Genomic DNA, 27,606 nt, shown 5'->3' with positions numbered 1-27,606 from the left:
ATTGCAAATTGTGCAAGAGTACAATTCTACTGCTGCTGATGGCCCATAGTACCTCCTGAATTCCAGTCTTGCAATGCGAGATCTGTTCAATTATTATCCCATTTAGCACTGTGATAGTGCCACACAAGAAGGTGAAGGGTTATCTTAATGTGAATATGGGACTACTGATACTGATGCACCTACAGGTAGGCAGATCCATGAGGATGAGATACGAAGGTGTATAGCTGGATGAACACAGCAGGCTAACCAGCATCAGAGAAGCAGGAAAGCTGACGTTATGGGTCTGGACCCTTCTTCCGAAATGGGGGAGGAAAAGGGGATTCTGAAATAAATAGAGAGATGAAGAGGCAGATGGAAGGTGGATAAAGGAGCAGGTAGGTGAAGAGGAGATAGACAGATCAAAGAGGTGGGTGTGGAGCCAGTAAAGGTGAGAGTAGGTGGGGATCTCCATGAGGATGAGATCATGTATGTTTCTCAATCTTGTTGGTTTGCTCCCAACCTGCCACAGATCCAGTCTAGCAGTTTGTCCTTTAGCACTCAATCAACTCAAACAGTAATGACGCTTTGAAGACGTTCTTGGTGGAAATTGAAATACCCTAGCCAAATTACATTCTGCACCCATGCCACCCTCAGTGTTTCCTCCAAATGATGCTCAACATAGAGTGCAGATTCATCAGCTGAAGAGGTGCAGGCTGGTTCATCCACATCTGGAGGGCTTCCTTATCCATATTGAACCTGGTATCATGAGACTTTGTATGGTCAGGAATCAATGTTGAGGACAGTAGGGCAACTTTCTCCTGGCTGTAAATCGCTGAACTGAATCAGTTGCCTGGACATACCCAGTGATGGTGATGGTGATGGTGTTGTCTGAGACGTAGTAAACTATGATTCTGTGAGTGTGACTATTTCAGGCTATTGCTAGACATAGAAACATAGGAATAGCAGTAAGCCATTTGATATTGAGCCTGCTCTGCCATTCAATATGATCGTGGATGATCATCTATCACAGTCCCATATTCCTGCTTACTTCATATACCCCATGACCAATGCTTCCTCTAAGCTGCACAGCTTCTCCACGATTCAGCAAATGCTGATCAGTGTGCCAATACGCTGACATCTGGTTTTGGATTACCAGTAGGGGTGCTCCAAATGACATTTAGTTCTTCTGAACCAATATCTGGATATGTTAGATTACAACTTAAATTTATTAAGGAGTAACTGATAAATCAAAACTCAGAAACTGTTTCCAAACTATGTTGGAGGAGAAACTAACCAGAGGGATGTGAGTTGCATGAAAATTATTTGAAGTATGTTTAAAAAACAAAGAAAATTAGAACAGGTAACAAGGCCAAAATTTGAAGTGTATTGCAGGAGACAAGGTGTTAGTGCTGTTCCTGTCTCTGGGGATCTACTAAATGCAACATTCACTGGAACTTATCAAATCAAAAAGAAACTCGGCGATGTGAATTATGTAGTGAGTACTCCAGACAAGAGAGAGTAACAATGATTGTGACATGTTAACATGTTGAAAAAAATATTATGACAGGAGCAATGGAAAGCAGAAAAGTCAGCTTAGGGTAACGGAAGAATTAGGGAGAAAAATAGAAGCATTAAAACAAATGGAGCATGAATCAGAAATTGAAAGTTCACAAGTTGATCCTCCAACAATCAAATTAGGAAACACGGAAGTACTTAGATAGCATCATGTTGTGTCTTCCAGAAAACTATCACAGTGACCTATAAAGGCTATCACAGAATTCTTCTAAACCAATGTATCAGAATGTGAAATGGTTTCAAATTTTTTCATGGGATGTGAGTATCATTAGCTGTGCCAGTATTTATTACCCATCCCTTATTGTCTCTTGATCTGACTGGTTTTCTAGAGCTATTCGACACAACCATATGACCGTGGATCTAGAATCACACATAGGCCAGACTAGGTAAGGGTGGCAGATTCCCTTCCTAAAGGACACAAGTGAACCAATTAATCTTTTATGACAATCACCAATTGTTTCATGATCACCATTTTGACAAGCTTTTAAGTGCAGACTTTTCTTGAATTCAAACCTCACCATTTGCCATGAAGAATTTGAACCCATGACCCCATTTGATTGGCTACAAAAAATAAATTTTGCTATAAATCTGACCAAGAGTGAGTTTGTCAAAGTAGAAGTGGCTTATCTGAACCACACTGTGGGACAAAGTCAAGTAGTTCCTACAGTGTGAAGTGAAGGTGAGAGCTACGTATCTGGCAGGGGAAAGACCAGAATCCAGAAGGTGGTTCTTCCAGGACAGGTGTGAGCTGAGAACCTTCATCATCAGAAGATCTTAGATCATTGCTGGGTTGTGATTGTGAGTAGAACTGGGAAGATTGTTGGTTGAGTAGAGCTACTTGTCATGGATCTTTATATTGGCTTAGGCCTAATGCTAATTCAGTAACCAGCCAACCAGAGCTATGGCCTCTGCTAGTGCCCATTTCCCAGGCCAGGGGGTCTGCAATACAGACAGGGTGATTGAAGAAGGTGGAGCAAGGATTGCCGGTCAACTGGACCTTCTTCATGACGAGAGTCCTCCTACAGTTTCCACGATACTTTCTGCCCACAGGATTTCCCCAGTGTGGGCTACTTCGACGTGGCCTTCAGAATGTGAAGCAATGTGAGTGTCCACTGAAGGTATTGGAGGAGAAAAGAGGTGAGGTCTCCCTGTCTGTAGTAACATTGTTCGTTGTCCCTACACAGAGGAGCTGAGTTGTTATAATTCATAAGTACAACCCTCTCATCTAGGCAACGGTGGTCCTGACCTTCCTGTGAAGGTATGTACAGCTTGAAGGAAGCAGCACAGATGTAGTGGATCTGTTTGGAACCTGGACCAGCAAGAGGCAGGTCAGGGTGACCCTGAAGGTGTACACTGGTGCAAACAACCTCCACCCGCCCTCCAGCTTTGCGCTCAGAGGGAGCAGAGGCTACCTGACATACTCAGGGCAGCTGAGAGTGTGCCCAACCTGCTGGAGGTCAGGGCACATGGCAGCTGACTGCAAATTGACCCTCTGCAGGAACTGCAAAGAGGAGCGCATCTGACTGAGGACTGCTCAGAATCCAAGGGCTGCAGTCTGTGTGGAGAAGCAAGCCAATTGTACAAGGCCTGTCCAAGATGGGAGTGGTGGAGTGTGCGGGGTAGGGATGGTGCCACATACACACAGATGGCCTGAAGTGGCAACACGGGCTGTGGATCCCTAGAAGGCATTCAGGGGTCACACTTCGGCAACAAAACTGAAATGAGGAGCACCAAAACCAACCCAGCCTCCATCTGAACAGACAATGGAGTCAATGGAGGAGGCAGGGGATTGAATACCGATGGGAACAACTGGAAAAGGAAAATGCGTCGCACACCCCTCCCCCCCACTCCCACCCCAGGTTGCGCAGCAAAATAGAAAGATGCAAGATGCATGGTGGATAAACCAGCAGCTTCTCTGATGATGAAGATGCACAGAGGAATGGCCACCAGCAACAAAAGAAGCACAGCACCATGAGGGAGAAGGAGGGGAGCACAACCGTCCCGCCGCCAACCTGGAAACACTGGACGTCCCGAGAGGCCCAGTGAAACCTAACCTCCAGCCATTGGGAACCAAGGGATAGCCCTCCTCTGGGCAAGCAGGGGCATTGATACACTGAATGAGGAGCAGAGCATGAATTCCCATCTGTTGGACTACGAACCAAAATTTCCTGGCTTTGTTCCCACTCCAATGACACCGGATCAGGGCAGAGCCCCCTGGGGGAGCACACACCACAGGAATGCAGGGAGACCCCCAATGAGTGACAAGAACATGGGTGAATGGACATTGGGTCTAAGGGCAATCTTATAAACCCTCAAAATGGGCTCTAAAATTGCTAGTATTAATGTGGGTTATGTTAAGTCTACTGTGCGATGTGTTTCCACATTGACTTACCTGGCCAAAGTCTTAGCAGATCTCTGTTTGTGCAGGAGTGTGGGATTCCGTATCTCAGCAGCTACAAGAAACAGTTGAGCTTATGGCCCTATGGGCTTTCAATTTGGTCAGGAGGAAACAATAGCTGATTCTCTGGCCTGGGTATTCTTCGGCGAGGAAGCAACTTCAGCATCTCCGAAGTTAAGGAGGTGGTGGGTGGGCATCTCCTCATAGCAGACATTATGTACAGAAGCAGCCCCCCCCATACCAATTAACGTGACTGCCCCAGTGGTAAAGAATGAGCTGGTGGCCACCCAACAGCAGCTCCCACCTGCTGCTGGTGATGTCCAGGCCGTTCATTCTGGCCAGAGACTTCAACCATATCGTTGATGCAGATGGATGATCCGGAGGAGCTGACTGCAAACCGGACACTGAATCCTGATGGACATGGCTATAGTCACTAAGCTGCATAATGTCTTCAGCACCCCTGCAGATGGAATGCAGCACGGATACGCCTGGTCGCGGGGTCTGTCCGCTCAAGGATAGATTTCCTGCTTGTGTCCCGCACTTTCTCAGTCAAACCTATTAACATCAAGCCTGTGTTCTTCTTTGACCACTGCCTTCTGCTGAATGAATGTCACCTACAGGATGGCCAGCGGACTGTCAAGGGAATGTGCAAGCTGAATGTGGAACTTGACCCCCCAGAAAACATTGAGGAGCTTCAAAAAGGATGACATGGGTTGGAGAACCATGAAGCCCCTCTTTGAGTCTCTATTGACCCCCCCATCGTATGCAGCATGGGTAGGTTCTACTGCTTTTCTGGAGTTTGGACAGATTCCCCATCTCTGTCTCACCTACTGAACACCTTTGAGGATAAAGAATCTCTTGATGTTTCCCTTGGAAACAGCCAAGGGAAACATCAAGACGTTCTTTATCCTCAAAGGTGTTCAGTAGGTGAGACAGAGATGGGGAATCTGTCCAAACTCCAGAAAAGCAGTAGAACCTACCCATGCTGCATACGATGAGGGTGTCAATGTCATGGAGGACATCCAGGAGGTGAAGAGCCAGCAGCCCCACATTTTGTTATCTTAAGCTTTGCTCTTTGCCTTGGAGGCCTCCAAGATGATCTTCCAGTCCAGCATCTGCACCCTGGAGCAGGAAGACACGTGCCAAAAATTGCACAGGGACGGCTCTGAACTCAGCAGCCTGAAGGAAGAAGATGGCTTGGTAACGCCACATTGGCCTGACATTCTGAGGAGCAGCAATTCCTGTTATGCCACACTGTATGACATGTAGCCCACAGATAGAGCAGCCTCCCAGTTGTTCCTGTCCTCTATCACAGAGGTCTTAGATGATAGCAGGCAGGAGAAATTGGACCAGCCATGATCTCTGAATGAGATAACTAAGGTCCTTAGAAAAAAGTAAATCTCCCACAAGCGATGGCTTACCAGCTGAGGTGTATTTGGCTCTGAGGGACTTGATTGGCTAGGACTTGCTGGAAGTGTATGACAGGATGTTGCTGGCAGGTATCATGTGCGAATCCATGAAGCAAGGTATCATTACCCTCACCTACATGCAGAAGAGGGAGAGGGAGGAAATTAGAAATTGGCGACTAATTTCACAACTGAATGCAGACTATAAAATCCTGACTAACTGGGTCCTGTCTGCTCTGGGATTGGTAATTCACCTTTAACAAACCTGTGCTCAACCTGGTAGGACAATCTCTAAGAGACCCGCACTCCTCAGGAATACGATTGCCTATGTGCAGAAAAGGGGGTGGACACCTGCCTCATGAGCCTGAACCAGAAAGGCTTATGAGATAACAAAATGTGGAGCTGGAAGAACACAGCAGGCCAAGCAGCAAAGATGCTGCTTGGCCTGCTGTGTTCAGCTAGCTCCACACTTTGTTACCTCGGATCCTCCAGCATCTGCAGTTCCTATTATCTCAGAAAGGCTTATGACAGGATATCACACACCCACATGAGGGACATTCTTTCCAATATGGGCTTTGAGGAGGGAATCCGCAATTGGATCTGACTGCTCTGCACCAACATTGTTACTGCAGTCTCAATCACTGGGTGGGAATCAGGAAGCTTCCCAATCAGATCCAGAGTCAGGCAGGGCTGCCCATTGTCTCCTGGCCTGGTTGTGTGTCGCATAGGGCCTTTTGTTGAGTCCATCAGAAGGATACAAACCTGAGAGGGGTGACTGCTCCAGGCAGCAGAGACCTGCAGGTTCGAGCCTTCCTGCACATGGATGACATCACCATTTGCTGCTCGGATCCACTGTTGGTGCGCAGACTCATGAGCATCTGCAACCAGTTCAAACTGGCTTCAGGAGCCAAGGTAAATGGAGGAAAGAGCAAGGCCAGGTTCGTTGGGAACTAGGTGGACTGATCCTGTATTGCTTTCACCATTAGGATAGATTGCCTGATGGTGTTGGGAATATGATTCAGAGGGGCCAGGCTGTGTGCAAAAATTTTGGAATTGTGTATCACCAAGATGAGGCAGAAACTGGGATCTGGGAGTACCGCTCTTTCTCCATAGTGGGTAAAATCCTTGTCATCGGGTGTGAGGTACTCTCTGTTAGTGCCCACTTCCAGAGCCTGTGCCACTGCAGTCACCCGGGCCGTTGTCAACTTCATCTGGAGATCTAAGATGGACCGTGTCCACAGGGATACCAAGTGCAATGCTCTGGATAGAAGGGGTAAGAATTTATCCAATGCTGCCCTCATCCTCTTGGCCATTTTTGTGTGCAGCTACATCAAGCTCTGTGTAGACCCTCAGTATACAAATACCAAGTGTCACTATGTGCTGAGTTCTACCTGTCCCTGATGTTGAGAAGGATGGGACTGGCTTTGTTGCCAGGGAACGCTCCAAGTATTTGGACAATTCTGTATCCCCTGTCCTTCATGGAGAAATTTGCAAAGAAAAACACCATTGGCCACCAGCCCACAGGAAGTGGTCAGCTCGTAGCAACCGCAAGGTCCCGTGAGAAAAGGTGGTTCAGCCGGGTTGTATCCTGAGCAAACTGTCAGTCACTTGGCAGAATGCCTCATCACTTGAAGTTTCCAATAAACCCCAAAACATCGCTTGGCTGGTGGTGAGAAGGGCACTGACTGTGAGATCATTCTTGTATGCCTGGACTCTGTGTGCTACCGCTCACTGCCCTCAAAGCAGCTGTAGGGGATAGAGACTGTCGCACATCTCCTTATGAAATTTGCCTTTGCAAAGGAAGTCTGGAGAAAAGTGCGGTAGGTTTCATCCCAAGTAGCTCTGTGACCCAGGCTGTACGGTCTGTTCCCTAGGACCTACACTGAGACAAACATCAGCTGTGCCTGGAGAACCATCAACTCAATGAAGGATTCTCTTTGATCTGCCTGAAACTTGTTGGCTTTCCAGAACAATGAGTTGACCCCAACCAAGTGTTGTGGACTGGCACATTCCAAGGTTTTGGGCTACATGCTGAGGAACGTACTAAAGCTTGGGAGATCTGCTTCCAAGGCACAGTGGGGAAAGACCACCATCAAACCTCATTGTGCCAAAATTAAATGGGGCTCTGTCCAGTTATTGGACCTTCCACGTGCCTCAAATATATGTAAATATAATCTTGTACAAGTAAGAAATACCTTTGGTTTGTTTGTTGGATAGAGACAAGCTACAATGTTTGTTTCTCAATATGCTACTGTATAAAACCTAATTGCTTTAGCGACTAAATCTGCTTATAAAGATATCTTCATGAATAAAGCATATTTTTGAAATAAAAACAACAAGTAAGGGCTATTTTGGATTTTCCTGTGGTAGGACAAAATGTGAAATTTTGATCAATGCCAGCAAAAGTGAATTTTATCACAGGTTTGTTCTGGATTTTAGCACTGATTACACTTCTAAGAAATGTGTTGAAGAAAGGCATAAAATTTGAATGGAAGCAGTAATATCAGAGTGCTTTTGAAAACTTGAAAGCTGTGTTGGCAACCACACTGATTTTAGCTGCACCTAATTATGCAAACCTGTTCACACTGGCTGTTGATGCCTGCAACATTGGTCTTACTGCAAGATAACACGATGGGGATTGAAAGGCCTGACAATTATTTTTCAAAGAAGCTGACTAGACACCAGCAAAAATATTCCACAATAAAAAAGAAGGTATCAAGTCTTGTGATAGCTCTCCATCATTTTGAGATTTCTATCAGCATTAAGATGGAAAATTCCACAAGGTTTTAATTGTCTTGGAAAAATTTGGGAAAGCAACTTGCAATTATTTCAGTGGTGATTAATTCTTCAATGGAACAATTAATTTGACAATTATTCATGTGCCTGGAAATGTAAAGTATAGGGGACACTATCAAGAGCATATCTATGCAGTGATGTGGTGCCCATTGACTTGTATAATATATGATTGTTGTGTAACTCATTGTATATTTAATGTCAACATGTAAGCACTGTTATGGTGACATAGTAATGGTGTTGAGATAACTTCTGATGAATAATGAAAATACTTCTTAAAGATACATTTTCATTCTTCTTTGTGCGGAAGTGTAATTCATTTATATTTTAATATAACTTATTTTAGTATTTGGACTTGAGCTAGTGACATGTGGGTTTTGGTTTTTATATTTGCTGGAGTTTAATTATTAACTTGTAAGTAGTTCTTGGAGGCTAATGGAAATTTGCTTATATTGGGAGAGTTTTGTGAGCAAACAAAGTAAGCACTTATGCATTGGGCTTTCAGTTTAAAAGCCCTGAGATTTCTGGTTTTTGGCTAGGAGAAACACCCATAGCACAGCAAAGTTAACAGTTCAAGGTTACAGTTTAGCAGGAGTGCAGAAGCCATGGCTGAATCTGTATATTTAAACAGTTTCTCCTGAGAGAACGAAATAGTTTGAAACTGTTCAGAACTGGGCTTTCACCGAGAGAATGTCTAAACTTGTTTATATGAAGGCTCAAGGAAGATGCTATCAGATTCTTAAGGCTGGGTAATTGAAGCCACCACTAAGTCAATCCCTAAGTATGACAGAAATGGGGATTCTGCCTCTGCCCTGCTGTTTGAGCAGGTTAAAGGAATGCCATGAGGATTCATGTGACCGTAGTTTGCCATGTATTTCAAACTAGTTACTCATGTTAAGTATGTATAGTTTAGTTTATTCGAATTTATCTTAATTTCTTTTGAGGAGTAAACTTGTGTTTAATTGTTAGTTCCAAATCTGCAGCATTGCACATTCAACGTTCAGTGAAAGGCGACTTCATTAGCACCAGAAAATAGAAGATTTATCAATCCAGATATCAGTCTGGGATTTGATTTGTCCAGCAATAACTGTGCAGAACTGATAACCATGAATTTTATCAGAATAGTTTTTTTAATAAATCAAAGCTTATGATAAATTACAAAATAGACAATTCCATTGTGTCTTTAAATATTGCTGTGATGTTAGTTCAAAGCGTTTACTATCTATCCAATTTATTGATTTTTTTTGTCAGGTATAGTGTTTGCAAATAAAATTTGGGCATAATTTGAGTGTGAGTGTGCGTGTGTGACAGAGAGAGAGAGACGGAGATAAAATGAGCATGAATGACCGCTGCACAGAACCAATATGTCCAATATTGTGGGAACTGAGAATGGCAGAAATTTTTGAGCCAAAGGGGAAATGTGTGTTGAGCTAAATTCCTTAAAAAGTCTCTAAATTGGAATGCAACACCAGCCCGCCAGCTTCTGTTTTCAATTTGGATACATTTACAAGTGAGTGGGGAACCCGTTGGGGCTGTTCGAACAATAATTAAAATGCTCAGGAATATCATTAACTACCAATATTCTGACCTTCACAGTCAACTCACCTACTTCCTGAACTTTCATACGTCAACAGAATTGGCCAGATGAGTGTACGGTGTCCTTCATCAGGGAAGCTCACAAGCTGCGTCTCCTTTAATCCATGAAACTGAGGAACTGCATTGCTGCCCAGATGAGAGGGTGCAGTTCCCAGCACTTTTTCAAGTCTGTGCTCTTCCTGCTTAATGGGTAATTATGGAGGTCAGTTCATTGCTTTATACTTCACATTTCTTCAGTTTCAGCTTTCTGCTATCAGCCTTTACCACAGCATGGAGCAGTTATTAATTTGTTTCTCTGGCAGGAGCTAGAGCAGCACCCAGTAACAGCACCAGTTGTCTTCTTCATAACTTACTTACAGGAGGCTTTAACACAGGATTCCAGCTGGAAGGAGGCAAAGCCCCAGCAGAGAAGCACAGAACCAGCTCTTTATTCTGCTATTTCTGAGCTGCAGTGCCTCAGAAAGCTGGGCGGTACAGTGGCTCAGTGGTTAGCACCGCTGCTTCACAGCGTCAGGGACCATAGTTCGTTTCCAGCCTTGGGTGCCAGTCTATGTGGAGTTTGCACATTCTCCCCATATCTGTGTAGGTTTTGCCTGGGTGCTGTTTCCTCTCACAGTCCAGAGATATGGAGGTTAGGTGGGCGACCATGCTAATTTGCCCTATAGCTTCCAGGGATATGGAGGCCAGGTGGATTAGCCATGGGAAATGCAGGGTTACTGGGATAAGGTAGGGGTATGGTCTTGGTGGGATGCTGTTTGGGGGGATAGTGTGGCTTTTATGGGCCAAATGGCCTACTTTCACACTGTAGCGATTGTATGATATAAAGCTCTGGTTGTCGTGGCATGTTGCCTCTGCCCCCTGCAGCTTCATGTAACAACAGATAGGGCTGAAGCTGCTGAGTGGATGATCCATCTTGGCCTCCCCCAGTGGTCCCCAGCATCACAGATACCAGTCTTCAGCCAATTGTATTCACTCCAGTGATATCAAGAAACGGTTGGAGACACTGGATACTGCAGAGGCTATGGACAATGACAACATTCCAGCAATAGTAATGAAGGCTTGTGCTCCAGAACTTGCCTCTCCCCTACCCAAGCTCTTCCAGCGCAGTGACAACACTGACATCTAACCGATGATGTGGAAAATTGCTCATGTATTTCCTGTACATAAAAAAAAGTAGGACAAATCCAACCTGGCCAATCATTGCCCAATCAGTCCACTGTCGACCATCAGTAAAGTGATGGAAAGTGACATCAAGAGAACTATCAAGCAGTACCTGCGCAGCAATAACCTGCTCAGTGATGCCCAGCTTGTGTTCCACCAGGGCCACTCAGCTCCTGACCTCATTACAGCCTTGGTTCAAACATGGACAAAAGAGCTGAATTCTAGAGATGAGGTGAAAGTGCTAGTCCTTGATATCAAGGCTGCATTTAACCAAGTGTGGCATCAAGGAGCCCGAGCAAAACTGGAATCAATGGGTATTGGGGACAAACTCCTTGGTGGTTAGAGTCATTGCTGACATATAGGGAGATGGTCATGGTTGTTGAATGTCAATCATTTCAGCACCAGGACATCTTTGCAGGAGTTCCTCAGTGTGGTGTCCTAGGCCCAACCATCTTCAGCTGTTTCATCCATGACCTTCCCTCCATCATAAGGTTAAAATGGAGATTTCATGGATGATTACACATTCAAGACTCTTCAGATACTGAAGTAGTCTATGTCCAAATGCAACAAGACCTGGACAATATCCAGGCTAGGGCTAATAAGTGGCAAGTAATATGCACACCACACAAATGCCAGGCTATGATCATCACCAATAACAGACACTCTAACCACCACCCCTTGATATTCAGTGGTGTTACCATCGCTGCATCCCCCACTAACAACATCCTGCGTGCTATCATTAACCAGAAACTCAACGACACTTACCACATAAACACAGTGGCTACAAGAGCAGGTCGGAGACTCAGAATATTGTGGTGAGTAACTCACCTCCTGACTTCCAAAGCCTGTTCACCATCTATAAGGCACAAGTCAGGAGTGTGATGGAATACTCCCCACATGCCTGGAGAAAGCAAACCTCTTGATTGGCATTACGTCCACCAGCATCCACTCCCTCTACCACTGTCTCTCTGTAGCAGCAGTGTGTACTAGCTACAAGATGCGCTGCAGAAATTCACCAAAGATCCTCAGACAGCACCTTCCAAATCCATGGTCACTTCCATCTAGAATACTTGGAAACACCACTATATGCAAGTTTCTCTCCAAGCCACTCACCATCTTTACTTGGGAATATATTGCCATTCCTTCACAGTTGCTGGGTCAATATCCTGGAATTTCCTCCCTAATTGCATAATGGGTCAACCTACAGTAGATGGATACAGTGGCTCAAGAAGGCAACTCACCACCACCTTCTCAAGGGCTACTAGGGACAGGCAATAAATGCTGGCCAGCCAGTGAGACTCACATCCCACAAGGATGAATAAATTTTAAAGAACAGGTATTGGTGGGCACGTATTGGCAAGATTTAGCGAGGTTCCCATTAGTAGAGGGGTCACCCATCCAACACCGCCCCAGCCCCGTCTGCAGCTCATTGCCTCTCGCTTAAGGTTCTGCATTTTCTTCCATAAGGGCGATAAACAGAAATTAGTAAATGATTGTGCAGAGAGCAGGGAAGGACAAAATTTATGGAAGATGCCAATGAGGCAGGAGGGATGTGAAAATTTAGTAGGGGATATGAGGATGTGCCTCGAGGAAAGAGAACATGTGCTGTTGGAACCCGTGTTGCTCTGAGGAATGCAACAGTGAAGGATGTGGGCTTGGCACTGAGCGTGATGTATCACTCACCTTCCCTGCCCTCCTGAAATCCCTGACCCTCCAGGTGCACTGACTCCATGCTGAGGGAAGCAAGCCCTGCTGCAGATCTCCCCAGCCTCATCCATCTGCTCATGCCTGATGCTGTCCACATTTTCCTGACCTGAAGGAAAATCGCCTCACAGTCCCTCAGATCGCAGGATGGCGTTCGAGTCAAAGGCCTAGTAAGCAACCTTTCCAAACCTCACTTCCTTTCCTGTGTATTCTGAGTCAACCACATTGCGGTGGGTCTGGAGTCACATGTAGGCCAGACCAAGTAAGGATGGCAGTTTCCTTCCCTAAAGGATATTAGTGAACCAGATGAGATTTTTTTTTCCCTGACAATTGATGATGGATTCATGGTCATTATTACACTGTTAATTAACCATTTGCAATAGCAGGATTCAACCTTGAATCGCCAGAACATTTCCTGGGTCTTTGGATTAACAGTCCAGCAATAATACCACTGGGCCATTGCCTCCCCTTTGGTTAGCTCACGTGACATTCCCTATTCACTTGTAAATGTACCCATGTTGAAACTAGAAGAGGGTGGGATGGTGTCACATTCCAACTTAGAAACATTTTTAAGGAATTTTAACTCTCAGCACACTTCTTCCTTTCAAAATTTTCTGCCATTCTCACTCTCTGAAGTATCGTTGCCTCCTTTGGCTGGGAATAGATATTGAAATATCTGCTTCCTATGATAAGTGGAGACGGAGAGCAGTATTTAATGGTGGTGACAGGATACTGTGAGAACACTGCGTCACTTATATTTGGGGAAGGACCACCACTCAGAAAATCCTGCCAGCCAATTAGGGCTGGAAGCTCTGCAATGACTGACAGTGTCATGGGGAGAGCAGTTGGTAATGAACTCACTTGAGACCCAGGGTTTTTGAGGGACCTTGGCCACAGATGGAGGCCAGGAGGTATGGCAGGGAGGGAGTCATACACATGGGGGAGGTGGAAGTGGCCTAAAGCACATAGGGAGTAACCTTCAGCAGACTCCATTCCTGGTGCTGAGACCCTCAAACAGGCACTTGGGGATCTCTGATCAAGACCCTGAAAAGCACAAATGGAATCTTGAAAGGATTTGCTTTTCAGGCTTCTGGCATGTTGAGCCTCTTATTCACTGCTGGCGGCACCATTGGTGGTGGATGTGGACCCTAAATGAGCATTAATTACCATAAATGAGCTTCTTGCCGAGATTTACTTGGGGTAGGGTCAGGATGGCCACAAAGCTCCCGTTCACTGCATCTCCTCCCACGACCAAACCTCAGGGGAAGGTTTTAAGTTCTGCTCAGGGATCAGTACTGTGTATGTGTTAGCTGGGCTGGGAAGAGAGAAGAGACAGGTATGGTCGATTAGCATAATTAATGTTTTCTCCATTTGCATGATTGTAATGTTCAGATTGATTAGCTACAAAGTACCAATTTTTGGATTTGTAGTTCTATTGATTTTTTTTAAGTGGATAAAAGTTGAACTGCTGCTAATAATAGAAAATAAACTGGAACAATCGAGAGCAAGATGAGGCAACAGTTAAACCTTTGTCAGTTTTTTGCTGTTTCTCAGAAAATGTCAAATTTCTATAGCATGGAATCACTATTATTGTGTGTGTGTGTGTGTGCGTGCGTGCGTGTGTGTATGCATGTCTGTGCATGTATGCGTATGTGTGCATGCGTGTTTGTGTGCTCACGTGTGTGTTTGTGCACTGATGTGTGTGTTTGTGCACTGATGTGTGTATTTGTGTGTGTGTGTTTGTATGTGTGTCTGTGCACATGTGCATGTTTGTGTGTTTATGTTTGTGCACGTGTGTGTGTGTAAAACCATAACATTGTTGACTGCTGGATCAAAAATGAGAACTGGCGGGTTTGTCGAGAATCTAAGGTACAGGCTGAAGAGGAAGTACGTACTGTCCGGTCATGATTAAATATTGGTCTTAGAAAGCAGTCATATTCTTGAGCATTTGAAGAAATTATTTCTGAAAGCTGTTCCAGAGACCTTGACAGAGTAGAGTAGAAAAGAATGGAAAAGTGCTGTGTCAAATAGAGGGCCTGGGACTTTGCAGATCGATCATCAGAAGGCAGCTGTGTTTGGGTGGAGGTCAATGTCTAAAGGGTCAAAGACCTGACTGCAGTGCAGCAAGACACACTGACTGCACAGTCAAGGTCGTGAGCAATGCATATATCTTCAACAGCTAACAATGGAGCATCTTGCCTCTGAGACTGCTCAGAACACCACTCCACTATCTATCAACTACCGGCAATTTCTGCCAAGCAGGACTCATGCTAAATGTTCAGATGCTTCACGTAACGCTTGCACCCACTGCTACCAGTTTGTACACAATGCCAGCTCTTCATCATGGCAGCCATCAATTCAGATATTGAGGATAAGCTCAAAGCATGATTTGCAAACGGTGAATAATAGGTCATGGGTCAGAGCTGAGGCAGGAAAATGGATGACAAAAGGGGTAATTTATTGGAGGGTGTAAAATGCATATAAATTCCCTGCAAAGAACTTAGCTAAGGACTTTGGGGAAGGCTACAGTTGATTGACGATGGCTGTACACATCTTAATGACTTGAGAAACCTGTCAGTAAGCCTGCGGTCAGTGTTAAAGGGCATGGATGTTTGCCGTGCTAACTGCGAAGAGGGGTTTGTATGGGCTTAGAGCCTATTCTTTCCAATGTTACAAAGTTGGGTAGCGTATTCATGAGTTGGAGGGCAGGAAGTTAGAATTTGTTGGTAAAAATGATCACGCGGGAAGAGAGTGCTATGGTCCCTTTTAGAGCTTGTGCTTTGTCTGTGCTTGGAAGTTTATAAATGCAGGTGCAAAGAGAGTGCCCGAATGGAAACATTTTGTATAGAACAGCCAAACAGCACTTTTTCCCAGACAATAAGTTTGAATTTGGCCAGTTAATTTAAACAGAGCATCTAAATAGAAAAAGCAAATTGAATTTAAATCTGAGACAGCAAGAACTGCAGATGCTTGAGTCAGAGATAGCAAAGTGTGGAGCTGGAGGAACACAGCAGGCCAGGCACCATCAGAGGAGCAGGAAAGCTGATACTTTGGGTCGGGACCCTTCTTCAGAAAGAATCTTACATTTCTGATGAAGGGTCCCGATCTGAAACGTCCATCAACAAACACATTGATTTGGAGCCAATCTACCATCCCCTGAGAAAAAGAACAGGAAATGACATCACCAACCCAAGGAAACCTAACCAGATAAATCTGATGAAGGGTCTAGGCCCGAAACGTCAGCTTTTGTGCTCCTGAGATGCTGCTTGGCCTGCTGTGTTCATCCAGCCTCACATTTTATTATATCAGATAAATAGAAAGCGGGACATAACACCAGCGCTTCGTCGGAGGCTCACTGATGAAGTTACCTAGAATGGTGACGAAACGTCTGAAAACTAACCTTCCAGCTCAGTGAGCAAACTCACATCCAGAATTTGTTCATTGTTGGGTTAAATAAACAAATTAGATGCTGGCAGAGCTGTTCAGCTTTTCCAGCAACTTCTGTTTTTATAAATAAATAAATTATTTCTTATTACTTGTAAAGTGGAGATCAAGTCTTTTCTTTCTTTTAATAGATTACAAGGGGAAATGTGAGCTTCTCTGGGTGTTCCGGGATTAATTATTAAAGGGGAACCCCTACACCTGTCACAGCAGATTGGGACTTATGTTTTGGTTTAGCTATCAGAGGGGTTCAACTATTCCTCATCCGTACCACCAGCAATTCCGGTTGACCTAACCATGGCTCCAATCATGCTTCATTTGCGGTGCAAGTAGTCTCCGCATAATACCTGCAAGTGCTATCTCACACTGAGGTCAGCAAGGCTCACTTGTTGCTGTAAAAATCTGCACCGCACCAGTCTTTCTGTTGATTGGTTGTGCAGAAGACCTGCAGGCTATCACAGCAATCTACCCTCCAGTGAATTAGTAGCATTATTGAGGTGGTGACCTGGGCAAGTGGCAGTAGACTATGGCTCCTTTGGCGTTGTCTGTCAAGAAGAGATCATTCATCCTTCCACCCAACCTATTCCAGCAGTTCTTCATAGACTGCCCATTCAGAAAGAGGGTGTTGCAGTTGCCTCTTTTTTGCCCCTCCTCAAGCTTCTGCTCCTTAGCAGCTGACTCCATAGCTGGTGGGAAGGGCTGTGTGCTGATGATGATATTTGTTACCTTGCAGTAGACACCACAAATGGAAGTGAAGTCATTGGATATCTTAAGGCATATGTAAATAGATTTTTGTTGTTGCTTCGTAGTGGAATCAAAGGCTATTGAGAATAGGTGGTAATGTGGAATTCAAGACGTTAACAGATCAAGCATGATCTTACTGAATGGCAGGTCCAAATGATGTATTTTTGCTCCTAATTCCTATGTGGAGCATTAATGTACCATACATACTCAAGTATTGGTCAATCTCATGGATAATTCAACACTTTTTTTTTGCCAAAGTTTCTTAAATTTTCAGGTAACTCATGTAGAGGTCAGCCCCTAACGTGCAGTCAAAAAATCCAAACTCTTTTGAATTAACATCCACTAACCACTGCAGTCGAGCATATCTGGTACAAATGTACTCATTCAAAGTACTCAACTTCTCATGTCTGCAGAGAATAATGAAAATGCTTTCTGGCTCCATTTTACTAGTTTTGTCTTGATGTGGTTCATGATTGGCAGGAACAGTCTCCAACTTGGCAAACCTGCAGCTAGCTGCAGCACTGTCATAAACAGCTACTGAGATGATGGGAATGTGTAGATTTCATACAAACATAAGTTCATCCACAGCATTTTGGCTAAATATTGATCTCTCAAACTCAACTTTTACATGAGTATATATATATATAGCACTGCAGATTAACAGGAGAAGCGTTCATACTCAAGAAGGAAGTTGGTAAGAACATAAGAATAACTAGGAGCAAAAGTAGGCGATTCAGCCCTTCAAGTCTGCTCCACCCTTTAATACAATTATGGCTGATCTCTATTCCTAAGACTTTCAAGCATTTCAATAACTATTGACCCTACCTGCCATCTCCTGCCGAACCAGGGAGGTGTGAATGTAGTTGCAATGTCACTGGTCTATTGATCCAGAATGCCAGGTTAACATTGTGGGACATGAGCTGAAATCCCATCATGGCAGATGGTGAAGTTTGATCAATAAAAAAACAACTGATGCTTTCAGAAAATGTTAGCCTGTTATGATCATTCACCATTGTTGGTTGTTGCTGCAAAAACCCATCTGGTTGACTAATGCCCAGTAGGACAGCAAGTCTGCCATCTTTCCCTGTTAATTGGTCACCCTATGTGTAACTTCAGATGCACAGAAGTGTGCAGTTAACTCTTAACTGTCCTCTGAAGTTACCTAGCAAGCCATTCAGTTCAACGACAATTAGGAATCGGCAATAAATGTTGGCCAGTCAGCGACACTCATGAATGATGAAAAAAAATGCTACAAAGCTGTCGTTGAGATGTTGAGATAGACTACATTGAAGTGTGAAACAGAGCAATCCTCCTCTCTACTTTGTGCAATAGAGAATCTCTGTTCTGCTTGAATTAAACAGGAGAGTTAGGAGCAATTCCCACCTCAATGCAATCAGTGGTCTGTATGCTCCATTCCTACATCTGCTTTGCCATCCATTGGGATCAGATAGCTATTTGCTTTTGATATGACGTTTTCAGAAATGCAGGAAATGTGTTTTAACTCCCATGTGTGGCCACTTTTAAATGGTTCGATCACTTTAAATCCAATTTGTAGTTCTTGAAGGGTTGATGGTGCACTGAACTGTCTACAGCTCATTGAGCACACTCAGTGTCAAAAACAATTGAGGCCAGAACCTCAATGTGCCTTAGCACTAGGAACTGAAAACATGCCCAAAAACTCCTAAAATATTAAGAAATTTAAAAGAAATATGGGTTGCCAGACAGACTAAGAGTTATATTCTCCGAATAGAAAAGTACATTTCCTCTGCTCGCTAACCGAGGGTCTAGTTGGGGGTGGGATGCAGGAAATCATAGAATCCAGTGCACGGGTGAGAAGTAACATATTAAAAGATAATAAAATGTGAGGCTGGATGAACACAGCAGGCCAAGCAGCATCTCAGGAGCACAAAAGCTGACGTTTCGGGCCTAGACCCTTCATCAGCGAGGGGGATGGGGAGAGGGAACTGGAATAAATAGGGAGAGAGGGGGAGGCGGACCGAAGATGGAGAGTAAAGAAGATAGGTGGAGAGAGTATAGGTGGGGAGGTAGGGAGGGGATAGGTCAGTCCAGGGAAGACGGACAGGTCAAGGAGGTGGGATGAGGTTAGTAGGTAGCTGGGGGTGCGGCTTGGGGTGGGAGGAAGGGATGGGTGAGAGGAAGAACCGGTTAGGGAGGCAGAGACAGGTTGGACTGGTTTTGGGATGCAGTGGGTGGGGGGGAAGAGCTGGGCTGGTTGTGTGGTGCAGTGGGGGGAGGGGACGAACATATTAAAAGTAGGTTACTGAAGTGGGCATGGTTTTAAATGTTAGTATTGTGTTCCAAATCGATTGTGGAGTTGGAAGGGGCGGAGCAAAAGTATATTAAAAAGTAAAAGGTATCAAAGATGTTGAATACACTTAGAAGTTTTTATCCTGGGAGATATTTATCATGCAAAAACACTTAGAATGTTCAGTTCTGTACCTTGGGAGAGACACAAAGCAGAATCAGAAAAATCTGACAGTGTGGAAGCAGGCCATTTAGCCCAAAAAATTCACACCCCCGATAACAAAGTGTCGAGCTGAATGAACACAGCAGGCCAAGCAGCATCTCAGGAGCACAAAAGCTGACGTTTCGGGCCTAGATCCTTCATCAGAGAGAGGGATGAGGTGACGGAACTGGAATAAATAGGGAGAGAGTGGGAGGTGGACCAAAGATGGAGAGAAAAGAAGATAGGTGGAGAGAGTATAGGTGGGGAGGTAGGGAGGGGATAGGTCAGTCCAGGGAAGATGGACAGGTCAAGGAGGTGGGATGAGGTGGTAGGTAGGAAATGGAGGTGCGGCTTGAGGTGGGAGGAAGGGATGGGTGAGAGGAAGAACAGGTTAGGGAGGCAGACACAGGCTGGGCTGGTTTTGTGATGCAGTGGGGGGAGGGGAAGAACTGGGCTGGTTTTGGGATGCAGTGGGGGAAGGGGAGATTTTGAAGCTTGTGAAGTCCACATTGATACCAATGGGCTGCAGGGTTCCGCAATATGAGTTGCTGTTCTTGCAACCTTTGGGTGGCATCATTGTGGCACTGCAGGAGGCCCATGATGGACATGTCGTCTGAGGATTGGGAGGGGGAGTTAAAATGGTTCGCGACTGGGAGGTGTAGTTGTTTGTTGCGAACCGAGCGGAGGTTTTCTGCAAAGTGATCCCCAAGCCTCCGCCTGGCTTCCCCAATGCAGAGGAAGCCACACTGGGTACAATGGATACAATATACCACATTGGCAGATGTGCAGGTGAACATCTGCTTGATATGGAAAATCATCTTGGGGCCTGGGATGGGGGTGAGGGAGGAGGTGTGGGGGCAAGTGTAACACTTCCTGCGGTTGCAGGGGAAGGTAAAAACCAGCTCAGCTCTTCCCCTCCACCCACTGAATCCCAAAACCAGCCCAGCCTGTCTCCGCTTCCCTAACCTGTTCTTCCTCTCACCCATCCCTTCCTCCCACCTCAAGCCGCACCTCTATTTCCTACCTACCACCTCATCCTGCCTCCTTGACCTGCCCGTCTTCCCTGGACTGACCTATCCCCTCCCTACCTCCTCACCTATACTCTCCTCTCCACCTATCTTCTTTTCTCTCCATCTTCTGTCCGCCTCCCCCTCTCTCCCTATTTATTCCAGTTCCCTCTCCCCATCCCCCTCTCTGATGAAGGGTCTAGGCCTGAAACGTCAGCTTTTGTGCTCCTGAAATGCTGCTTGGCCTGCTGTGTTCATCCAGCTCCACACTTTGTTATCTTGGATTCTACAGCATCTGCAGTTCCCATTATCACAAATTCACACCCCCCCTCTGAAGAGCATCCCACCTAGACCCATTCCCCCTACCCCTTCATTTTCCCATGTCAAACCCACCTAACCTGAACATCCCTGAACACTACCAGGCCATTTAGCATGGCCAATCCACAGGGAGAATGTGCAAACTCCACGTTGACAGTCGTCCGAGGGTGGAATCGAACCCAGGTCCCTGGCACTGTGAGGCAGCAGTGTTAATCACATTGCCTCGCTTGTTCTGGACTGTTCTAGACTTGTATACATTGTCAGATTTCACAGTAAATGTTGTTAGAGTGAGTTATGTGAGACCCCTCACTTGACTGACAGTGTATTTGAAGGCAGAGGCACATGTAAAATAAAACGGGTGGTTCCTGCCGCTTCCCTACTCACCCTTGACTTGTCTTCCGTGTAAAAGTGGATGGGTAAGGAACCAGGTGGCCCATCCACCCTTAGGCCTATCAAGGACCTTAGGCTGCCACCTATAGGCCTAATTCCTTCACCACTACAATTTTACCTCTGTCTGGACAAGTTGGGTTTGAGGTAATAGGGGTGGGGGAGGAGCAAGGCAAGAGGAATGTACTTTCCTAGCACAGATTGCTGTTGGACCAAGGGGCGTGTGCCTCATTTATGGGATCCCCCGTGCCCATTCAGCAGAACCCCACCGCTTCCCACCCCCCCTCTTTTATTCCTACCCCCAGTTTCTGAAATCTATTCCACCACAGCTGCAGCTTGCTTGCTGGGATCTGACTTGCTGATTTTTCCTTTGACATTTCCAAACTCTGCAGGTTTTTCATTAAATACAAAACTAAATTTGAAGCTTCTTTCAAAGTTTCAGATATGAAAGTAGAAATGTGCAAATGGTACATTCTTTCTTTAGGATGTCATTTCAAATCTAACAGAGCTAGTAGAATGACGTAGTTTTCGAGCAAATCCTTTTATCTTAAAGCATTGTGCATCCTTAAGAGCTGGGGTCTAGTTCAGCTTCCATAGGTTTTCTGGGCCCTGGTGTTAACTGTCAAAAATATCAACTGAACTTTTGTTTTGTTGCTGCTAATATAGTTAAAGTTACATGCAGCGATTTCTCCAAGCTTGATTGACATGTAAACAAACTTCTTTAATAATTTACTGTTGATGTATGTGTTGTAGAACTGCAGAGGGTGCGAGACTAATTCACAAAGTTTGGTTGTATCAAATCTGAAAAATTAAACCAAAATGTAAGTTAATTCTGATTTTTGAGATGCTAATCCAAGAAATAATTCACTGAGTGTACAGCCATGGCTGTCAATGCACCAAAAGATTACAGGTACCCAGTGAACTATCTTCTAAACTAAGGGATGGAAATTGTACACTGGCTTCTGTTCATCTTCATGGTAATTTCCTAGGTACTTGTCAAATGAGTTCCTTTTCTCAGCAGCCCAGCAGTTGTTAGCTATCTGATCTCGGGCAAGCCATTGTGATATGTACTTGAGTCTCTGCTGGTCCATGGGGAGCATGTGAAATCACAGTAGTCTTCAGACCATCTTACCCATGTTTTGACTCCAGTTCCCTGACTTTGAATTTCAATTCTAATGTTTAAAAGATGCATCCTCAGAATTTCAGGCCAACACTTTTAACCATTAGTTCAATTTTAACGTCAGTTTCTCCTTGGGGATTGCCTACAAGTCTGCAGTATAAGACTAACCCATTCTCTGACATTTTTTGTTATTAAATCATAGAAGTCTCCTGATGGCCTGGGGTCGAAGCAGTCATGAAAGTCTGCTTGAAGTTTGCTTTTTTCTCTTATTTGAAGTCTTCATTGAACTCTAGTCATTTTATGTCCATACGATTGCATGAAGTTTCTGTAGTTTTCTCTTGCTGTGCCAAATAATGAAAGTGAATTTGCAGTCTAAATATTCAGAATGTTTTCCCGTGAAAGAATTAAGGAACTGAAGCAGCAGCTGAAACCGAATCCCAATTTGTTGGAATTAGATTCAGGAAGGAAATTATATTGAATCAGGAATTGCAGGTGATTGACATTATGCTTTTTAGAAAAACCTAGTGATGTGCAAATAGTTCTGCACAAAGTTTACTGTATGGAATTCATTACAGCAAGTTTACAATAAAATGTGAGATGAAAGTGCCATTTCTTAGGGAATGCAGCAGGTTATAATAGAGCAGATTGGTGACATTGATTAGAGATTCATTTACCACAATGCAAAGGGTAGAAAAATTGCTAATGCATTTACTGGCAAAACATCAACTAGCACTTTTTACTTATTATAATTATTGATGATGAATGGCAATTGACAAACAGGAGGTGCACAAAAAGCCATGGATCATATTTTGCAGCTGCGTTTTAGCTAAGCAAAGATAATGATAATGTTACAAGCCATAAATGTGATTATTTTGAGGCCTGAAAAACAAAAAAAAATATGATTTTGAGCAGTGGTGTGACATAACTGCAGGATTGCAATGACAAGAAGCAAGACCATTCTGTATTTATTAAAATTGATTGACAGATAATGTGTTTCCATCCTTTTTGTTCCAGCCTAGTATAAATAGACTCCCAAGGTGAGAAAGGAGGCAGGTTGTTCATTATCTATTCCTCCTTTAAACATGAAATAAATATTCCTGCGGACTTCTGTCATTAAACCTGTGTCATCCCATTAGTTTTTCTGACAAAGCGGCAACTTAATGAATTTTGATTTACGTCAGTCCAGAAGTTTTGAAAAAAACACAGTAAATTGAACCCAAGCTACAAGCAAGCTTTCACGGCATATTTTACATCTTGATAATGTACTGAGTACATTGTTTTTGGTATTACTGTCAGTACACTGAATTTTGGGGTTTGACATTTTCACAAATTTGAAGGCTAAAGAGTGTTGCTGGGAAGATTATTTCATGATAAGCAGGACCTCATCAATTGTATGAGTCATTAAGATTCTCTTGACTTTTAGGATTGGTCTGTGTTGTCCATTTAGCATGTAGTGTTCTATTTATGTGCAAAACATTTTGGGAAGAGGTAGCAAGGGGCAATATCTTATTAGTGTGCTGTGTCACGTAATTCTGAAAAGCATTTATGCTCTGCAATTCATCAGAAGGTAAATTCTGAATGTTAGCTTTGCCATCTGGGATATGTCAAGCCAAGGCAAAAGTCTTCCATCAGGAATAGACAAAAATTAGAAGGTGAATCACCTTGCACCTCTTTAATTAGTTCGGTCTGGCAAACTGCCCATCTGTCCTTGGCTGCAGGGTAGTGTCTGTTGTATGAAAAGCAAAAGGGTGGAAACATCATCTTCAAAATGTATTTGAATGTTTAAATTTTAAAATGTATTTACAGTAAGTACATGGACCATGAAAGACACTGTGATATGAGAGTCAACATATAATGAGGGATGCCTCTTACCTGTCTGCAGAACCAAGGATATCTGTTGATCTTCATTTTATAGCTGGAAAAGCAGGGATGCATGTTAAAACTGACAGAACATTGGGAACTGAGTTAAAATGTAAACCTTTTCTTATCTACACAAATTTCAGTTTTATATCCCCTCTTTCGCTCTGTTAAAGGAGAAATTTAAAACAAAAACACATCATGATACTATTGCTAACCTTTAATAATGAGTTTGGTGGAAGACATGACTGTTTCCTGTTGGGGGGAGGATAGGAAGGTGACTGCAGAGAGGATAGAAGGTAGAAAGCCAGATAGAAGGCTAGAGGTATTTCTGAAATGGGACACCTAACTCTACATTGTATCAGTGATAATGGGAACTGCAGATGCTGGAGAATCCAAGATAATAAAATGTGAGGCTGGATGAACACAGCAGGCCCAGCAGCATCTCAGGAGCACAAAAGCTGACGTTTCGGGCCTAGACCCTTCATCAGCTCTGATGAAGGGTCTAGGCCCGAAACATCAGCTTTTGTGCTCCTGAGATGCTGCTGGGCCTGCTGTGTTCATCCAGCCTCACATTTTATTACTTAACTCTACATGTTGCTCAATACCTGCTCAGCAAGGAAGTTCCAATGTGGCTGCATAATGATGTAGTGTCTAGGTACTATTCTGAGACTCAAGAAATGATTTTGCTGTGATCTCTACAGTAACTGTTCTGATGTAATGCTGCCAGTCCTGTGGCTTTGGTCAGTTGTCATTTAGTCAGCTGAAATGTGCTGCAATGGCCTGATAACTGTTAGGATACCAACAACAACCTCTAAAGACTACATGAGTAATTTTTAATATAAAGGTATCAAATTTAATCTTAAGGACCACAATGTATATCCTGGTGTTGAGAAACCTCAGAATCTGCTGGGAGTACTGGTTTTGCAAATTCTTCATCAAAGAACTTATCTCCTGTTTTAGAGAATGTGTCATCCTTGACTCTAGCCCATTATCATAGAATCGTACAGCACAGAAACACACCCTTCGGTCCAACCAGTCCATGCCGACCATAATTCCAAGCTAAACTAGCCCCACTTGCCTGTTCCTGGTCCATATCCCTCAATTTTCTTATTTATGAACTTATCCAGATGCCTTTTAAACATTGTAACTGTACTTGCCCCCAACTCTGGAAGTTCAGTTGGTCCAGAGTAGGGGAAAAAATTGGCAATGTAGGAAAATGAGAGTTGGCTGCTTTAGCAGAAAGAGTACAAAAGCAGGATATTATTTAAATACGGAAAGATTGTAGAAATCTGTGCAACAGAGGGATTTTTGTATCCTTGAAAATGAATCACAAAAAGCAAGCAAATAGTACAGCAAATAGTAGGCAAAGTAATGTTGCCCGTCATTGCAAGGGCAATGGATTGTAGAAATAGATAAGTCTTGCTGAAACTGTTTAGAGCAGTTATGAGACCACACTAAGAATATTGCACATAGTTTTGGTCACCCCCCTTAAGGAAGGTTTTACTTGCATTGCAAATGGTTACAAGAAAGTTCTGTAGGCTGATTTGTGAGATGAAGGGGTTGCCTTACAATGAAAGTTTGTGCAGCCTGGGTCATACTGATTGGAGTTTAAAGGAAAGACAGTTGATCTTATTGAAATATAAAGGGCAGCACAGTGGCTGAGTGGTTAGCACTGCTCCTTCACAGCACCAGGAGCCTGGTTCGATTCCACCCTTAGGTGACTCTCTGTGTGGAGTTTGCACCTTCTTCTTGTAACTGTGTGAGTTTCTTCTAGGTGCTCCAGTTTACTCGCATAGTTCGAACATTTGCAGATTAGGTGGATTGGCCGTGCAGGGGCAAGGAGAATTTTTCTATGAGTACCCTCAGTTTCCAGAGCAGCATTTCTGCTTCCCATGTTTTTCGCTGCATAGACCTCTGAGGACTATGTGCAGCAGCGACATCTAAAACCAGAATTCAATCCTGGGGGTGACATTGACATGACAGTCACCTTCCGCGGACTCTCGCTGTGGCCATGTGGCTTAGAGAGCATGTTGCTCCAGAGTTCTGTTCCTCAGAAAGCAATGGAGATTGCCTCATCGAATGTATTCAGTACTGTAATATGAAACTGCCAAGCCTTTAATCCTCCCAGCCCAGTGGGTATATATTGGGCTGCTTTGCAGGATTTATGCTTGCCTGCTGCTGGAAGATCGCCATTATTCTACCCAGTCACACGGGTATTTCTATGAAAACAACACAATTGTTCCTTTATCTTACTAAAGCCAATATTAAACAGAAGGTAAGCATCATTATATCTTGAATTATATATTAGATAAAGAAATTAAGCACTTTTCATCATAACCATTATTTCAAAGAGTACTATTTAATGCAGCATGCTACATATCATTAGATCTTCTGTCGATTCTTCTTGTCTCTTTTACAGAAAATATTCCTGAATGCTAAGACAGAAGAAGAAATCTTTGCTCACCTGGATTTGGAATACATTGAGCCGTGGGAAAGAAATGCATAAGCTGCAGAAGTTTAAATTGTATCCTCATGCATTAAATGTTTAGGCAGAGGGAAAGGGAGTGTTCATGTAAAATTTTACTTTTGTTTAAAAGCACACTTATGTAGTAATGCAACATTAATTTTCTTCAATGAGATAGGCAAGTACAATGCAGATATCCACCAGTAGTGAAATAATAGTATATAAGCTGCAAATAAACTATTTTGGGAAAGGGATTTCAATTTAATTAGTTCTACAGTATTGTATTGTGAAGCTGATTAAGACTTAAGAACATTTGAATAGACATTGATCAATTAGTCCGTCCAGTTTGTTCTATCAGTCATTTGGATCATGACTGATCTCTGCATAATTTATCTATCTGTGATTCATTTCCCTTCTTGTGCTTGCCTAATAATAAGCTATGGATCTCAGGCTTGAAGGTTTCAGGTAACCCAATTTCCAAAGTTCTTTGGGGAGCAGGTTCCACATATCTTTTTAGTGGACCTTTTGGAAAGCCTCGACCTGCATATTAAATAATTAATTTATGGTTGCCACCTGTTATAACCAGTTCTTCTAAAATTGTTATCTAAAATACAAATTGCTTATTTATTTTTTCTCCCCATTGTCACATGCCAAATATTGTAAATGTGATGGAATTTACACAAAGTGCACTTTTACAGGTGACTGGAGATCAATTCTGAATGTTCCACGTGTTATTTTGAAATTTTTTAAACCTTTGAATTATGGTGTGGTATTTCATGAAAGAAATGGTGTAGGCCAAAATTTCCACTTTAAAAGTACCCTTATTTTTCAATATGTGGCCACAACTTTTGCATATTGGTCAGCACTAGATGGATACATTGTATTTCTGCTCAAAAATGGAAACCAAAATAACAATCTAAATAAATCAAACATGTATAACTTTTCACATTGTTAAAAAGGCATGACTTTATGGTGGACAAACTATAAGACTGACACAAAGCACGGAACCTTAAAAGGTCCTGAATGACATTGGTGATGGTATGAAATTTGGAAGAAATAGCAAGGCCATTCCCAATGGTGGGATCAACAACTTCCACTTTCTAACAGCATCCTGAACATCAAGATAAGATTTTCAGAAAGCAGTGGAAAGGTGCCTGTTATGGTGGATTATCACTTGTTCTTACCC

General features: G+C 43.6%; 1 protein-coding gene across 2 annotated transcripts in view; it reads left to right on the top strand.

The window, feature by feature from the left end:
- dntt (deoxynucleotidyltransferase, terminal) overlaps positions 1-27,275 on the top strand; it is a 308,352-nt gene extending 281,077 nt beyond the window's left edge. For both annotated transcript variants that reach the window (XM_059653117.1, XM_059653118.1), the window contains exon 11: positions 26,376-27,275. In XM_059653117.1, coding sequence (XP_059509100.1) covers positions 26,376-26,462 — 87 coding nt within the window. In that variant the 3' untranslated portion in view covers positions 26,463-27,275. The remainder of the gene's footprint in view (positions 1-26,375) is intronic.
- The last annotated feature ends 331 nt before the right edge of the window (positions 27,276-27,606 follow it).

The sequence above is a fragment of the Stegostoma tigrinum genome, chromosome 20, assembly GCF_030684315.1.
Source record: "Stegostoma tigrinum isolate sSteTig4 chromosome 20, sSteTig4.hap1, whole genome shotgun sequence".
In the NCBI taxonomy this organism is placed as follows: domain Eukaryota; kingdom Metazoa; phylum Chordata; class Chondrichthyes; order Orectolobiformes; family Stegostomatidae; genus Stegostoma; species Stegostoma tigrinum.
Note: the sequence above shows the minus strand (reverse complement) of the source record. Positions and strands in the feature narration are given on the sequence as shown.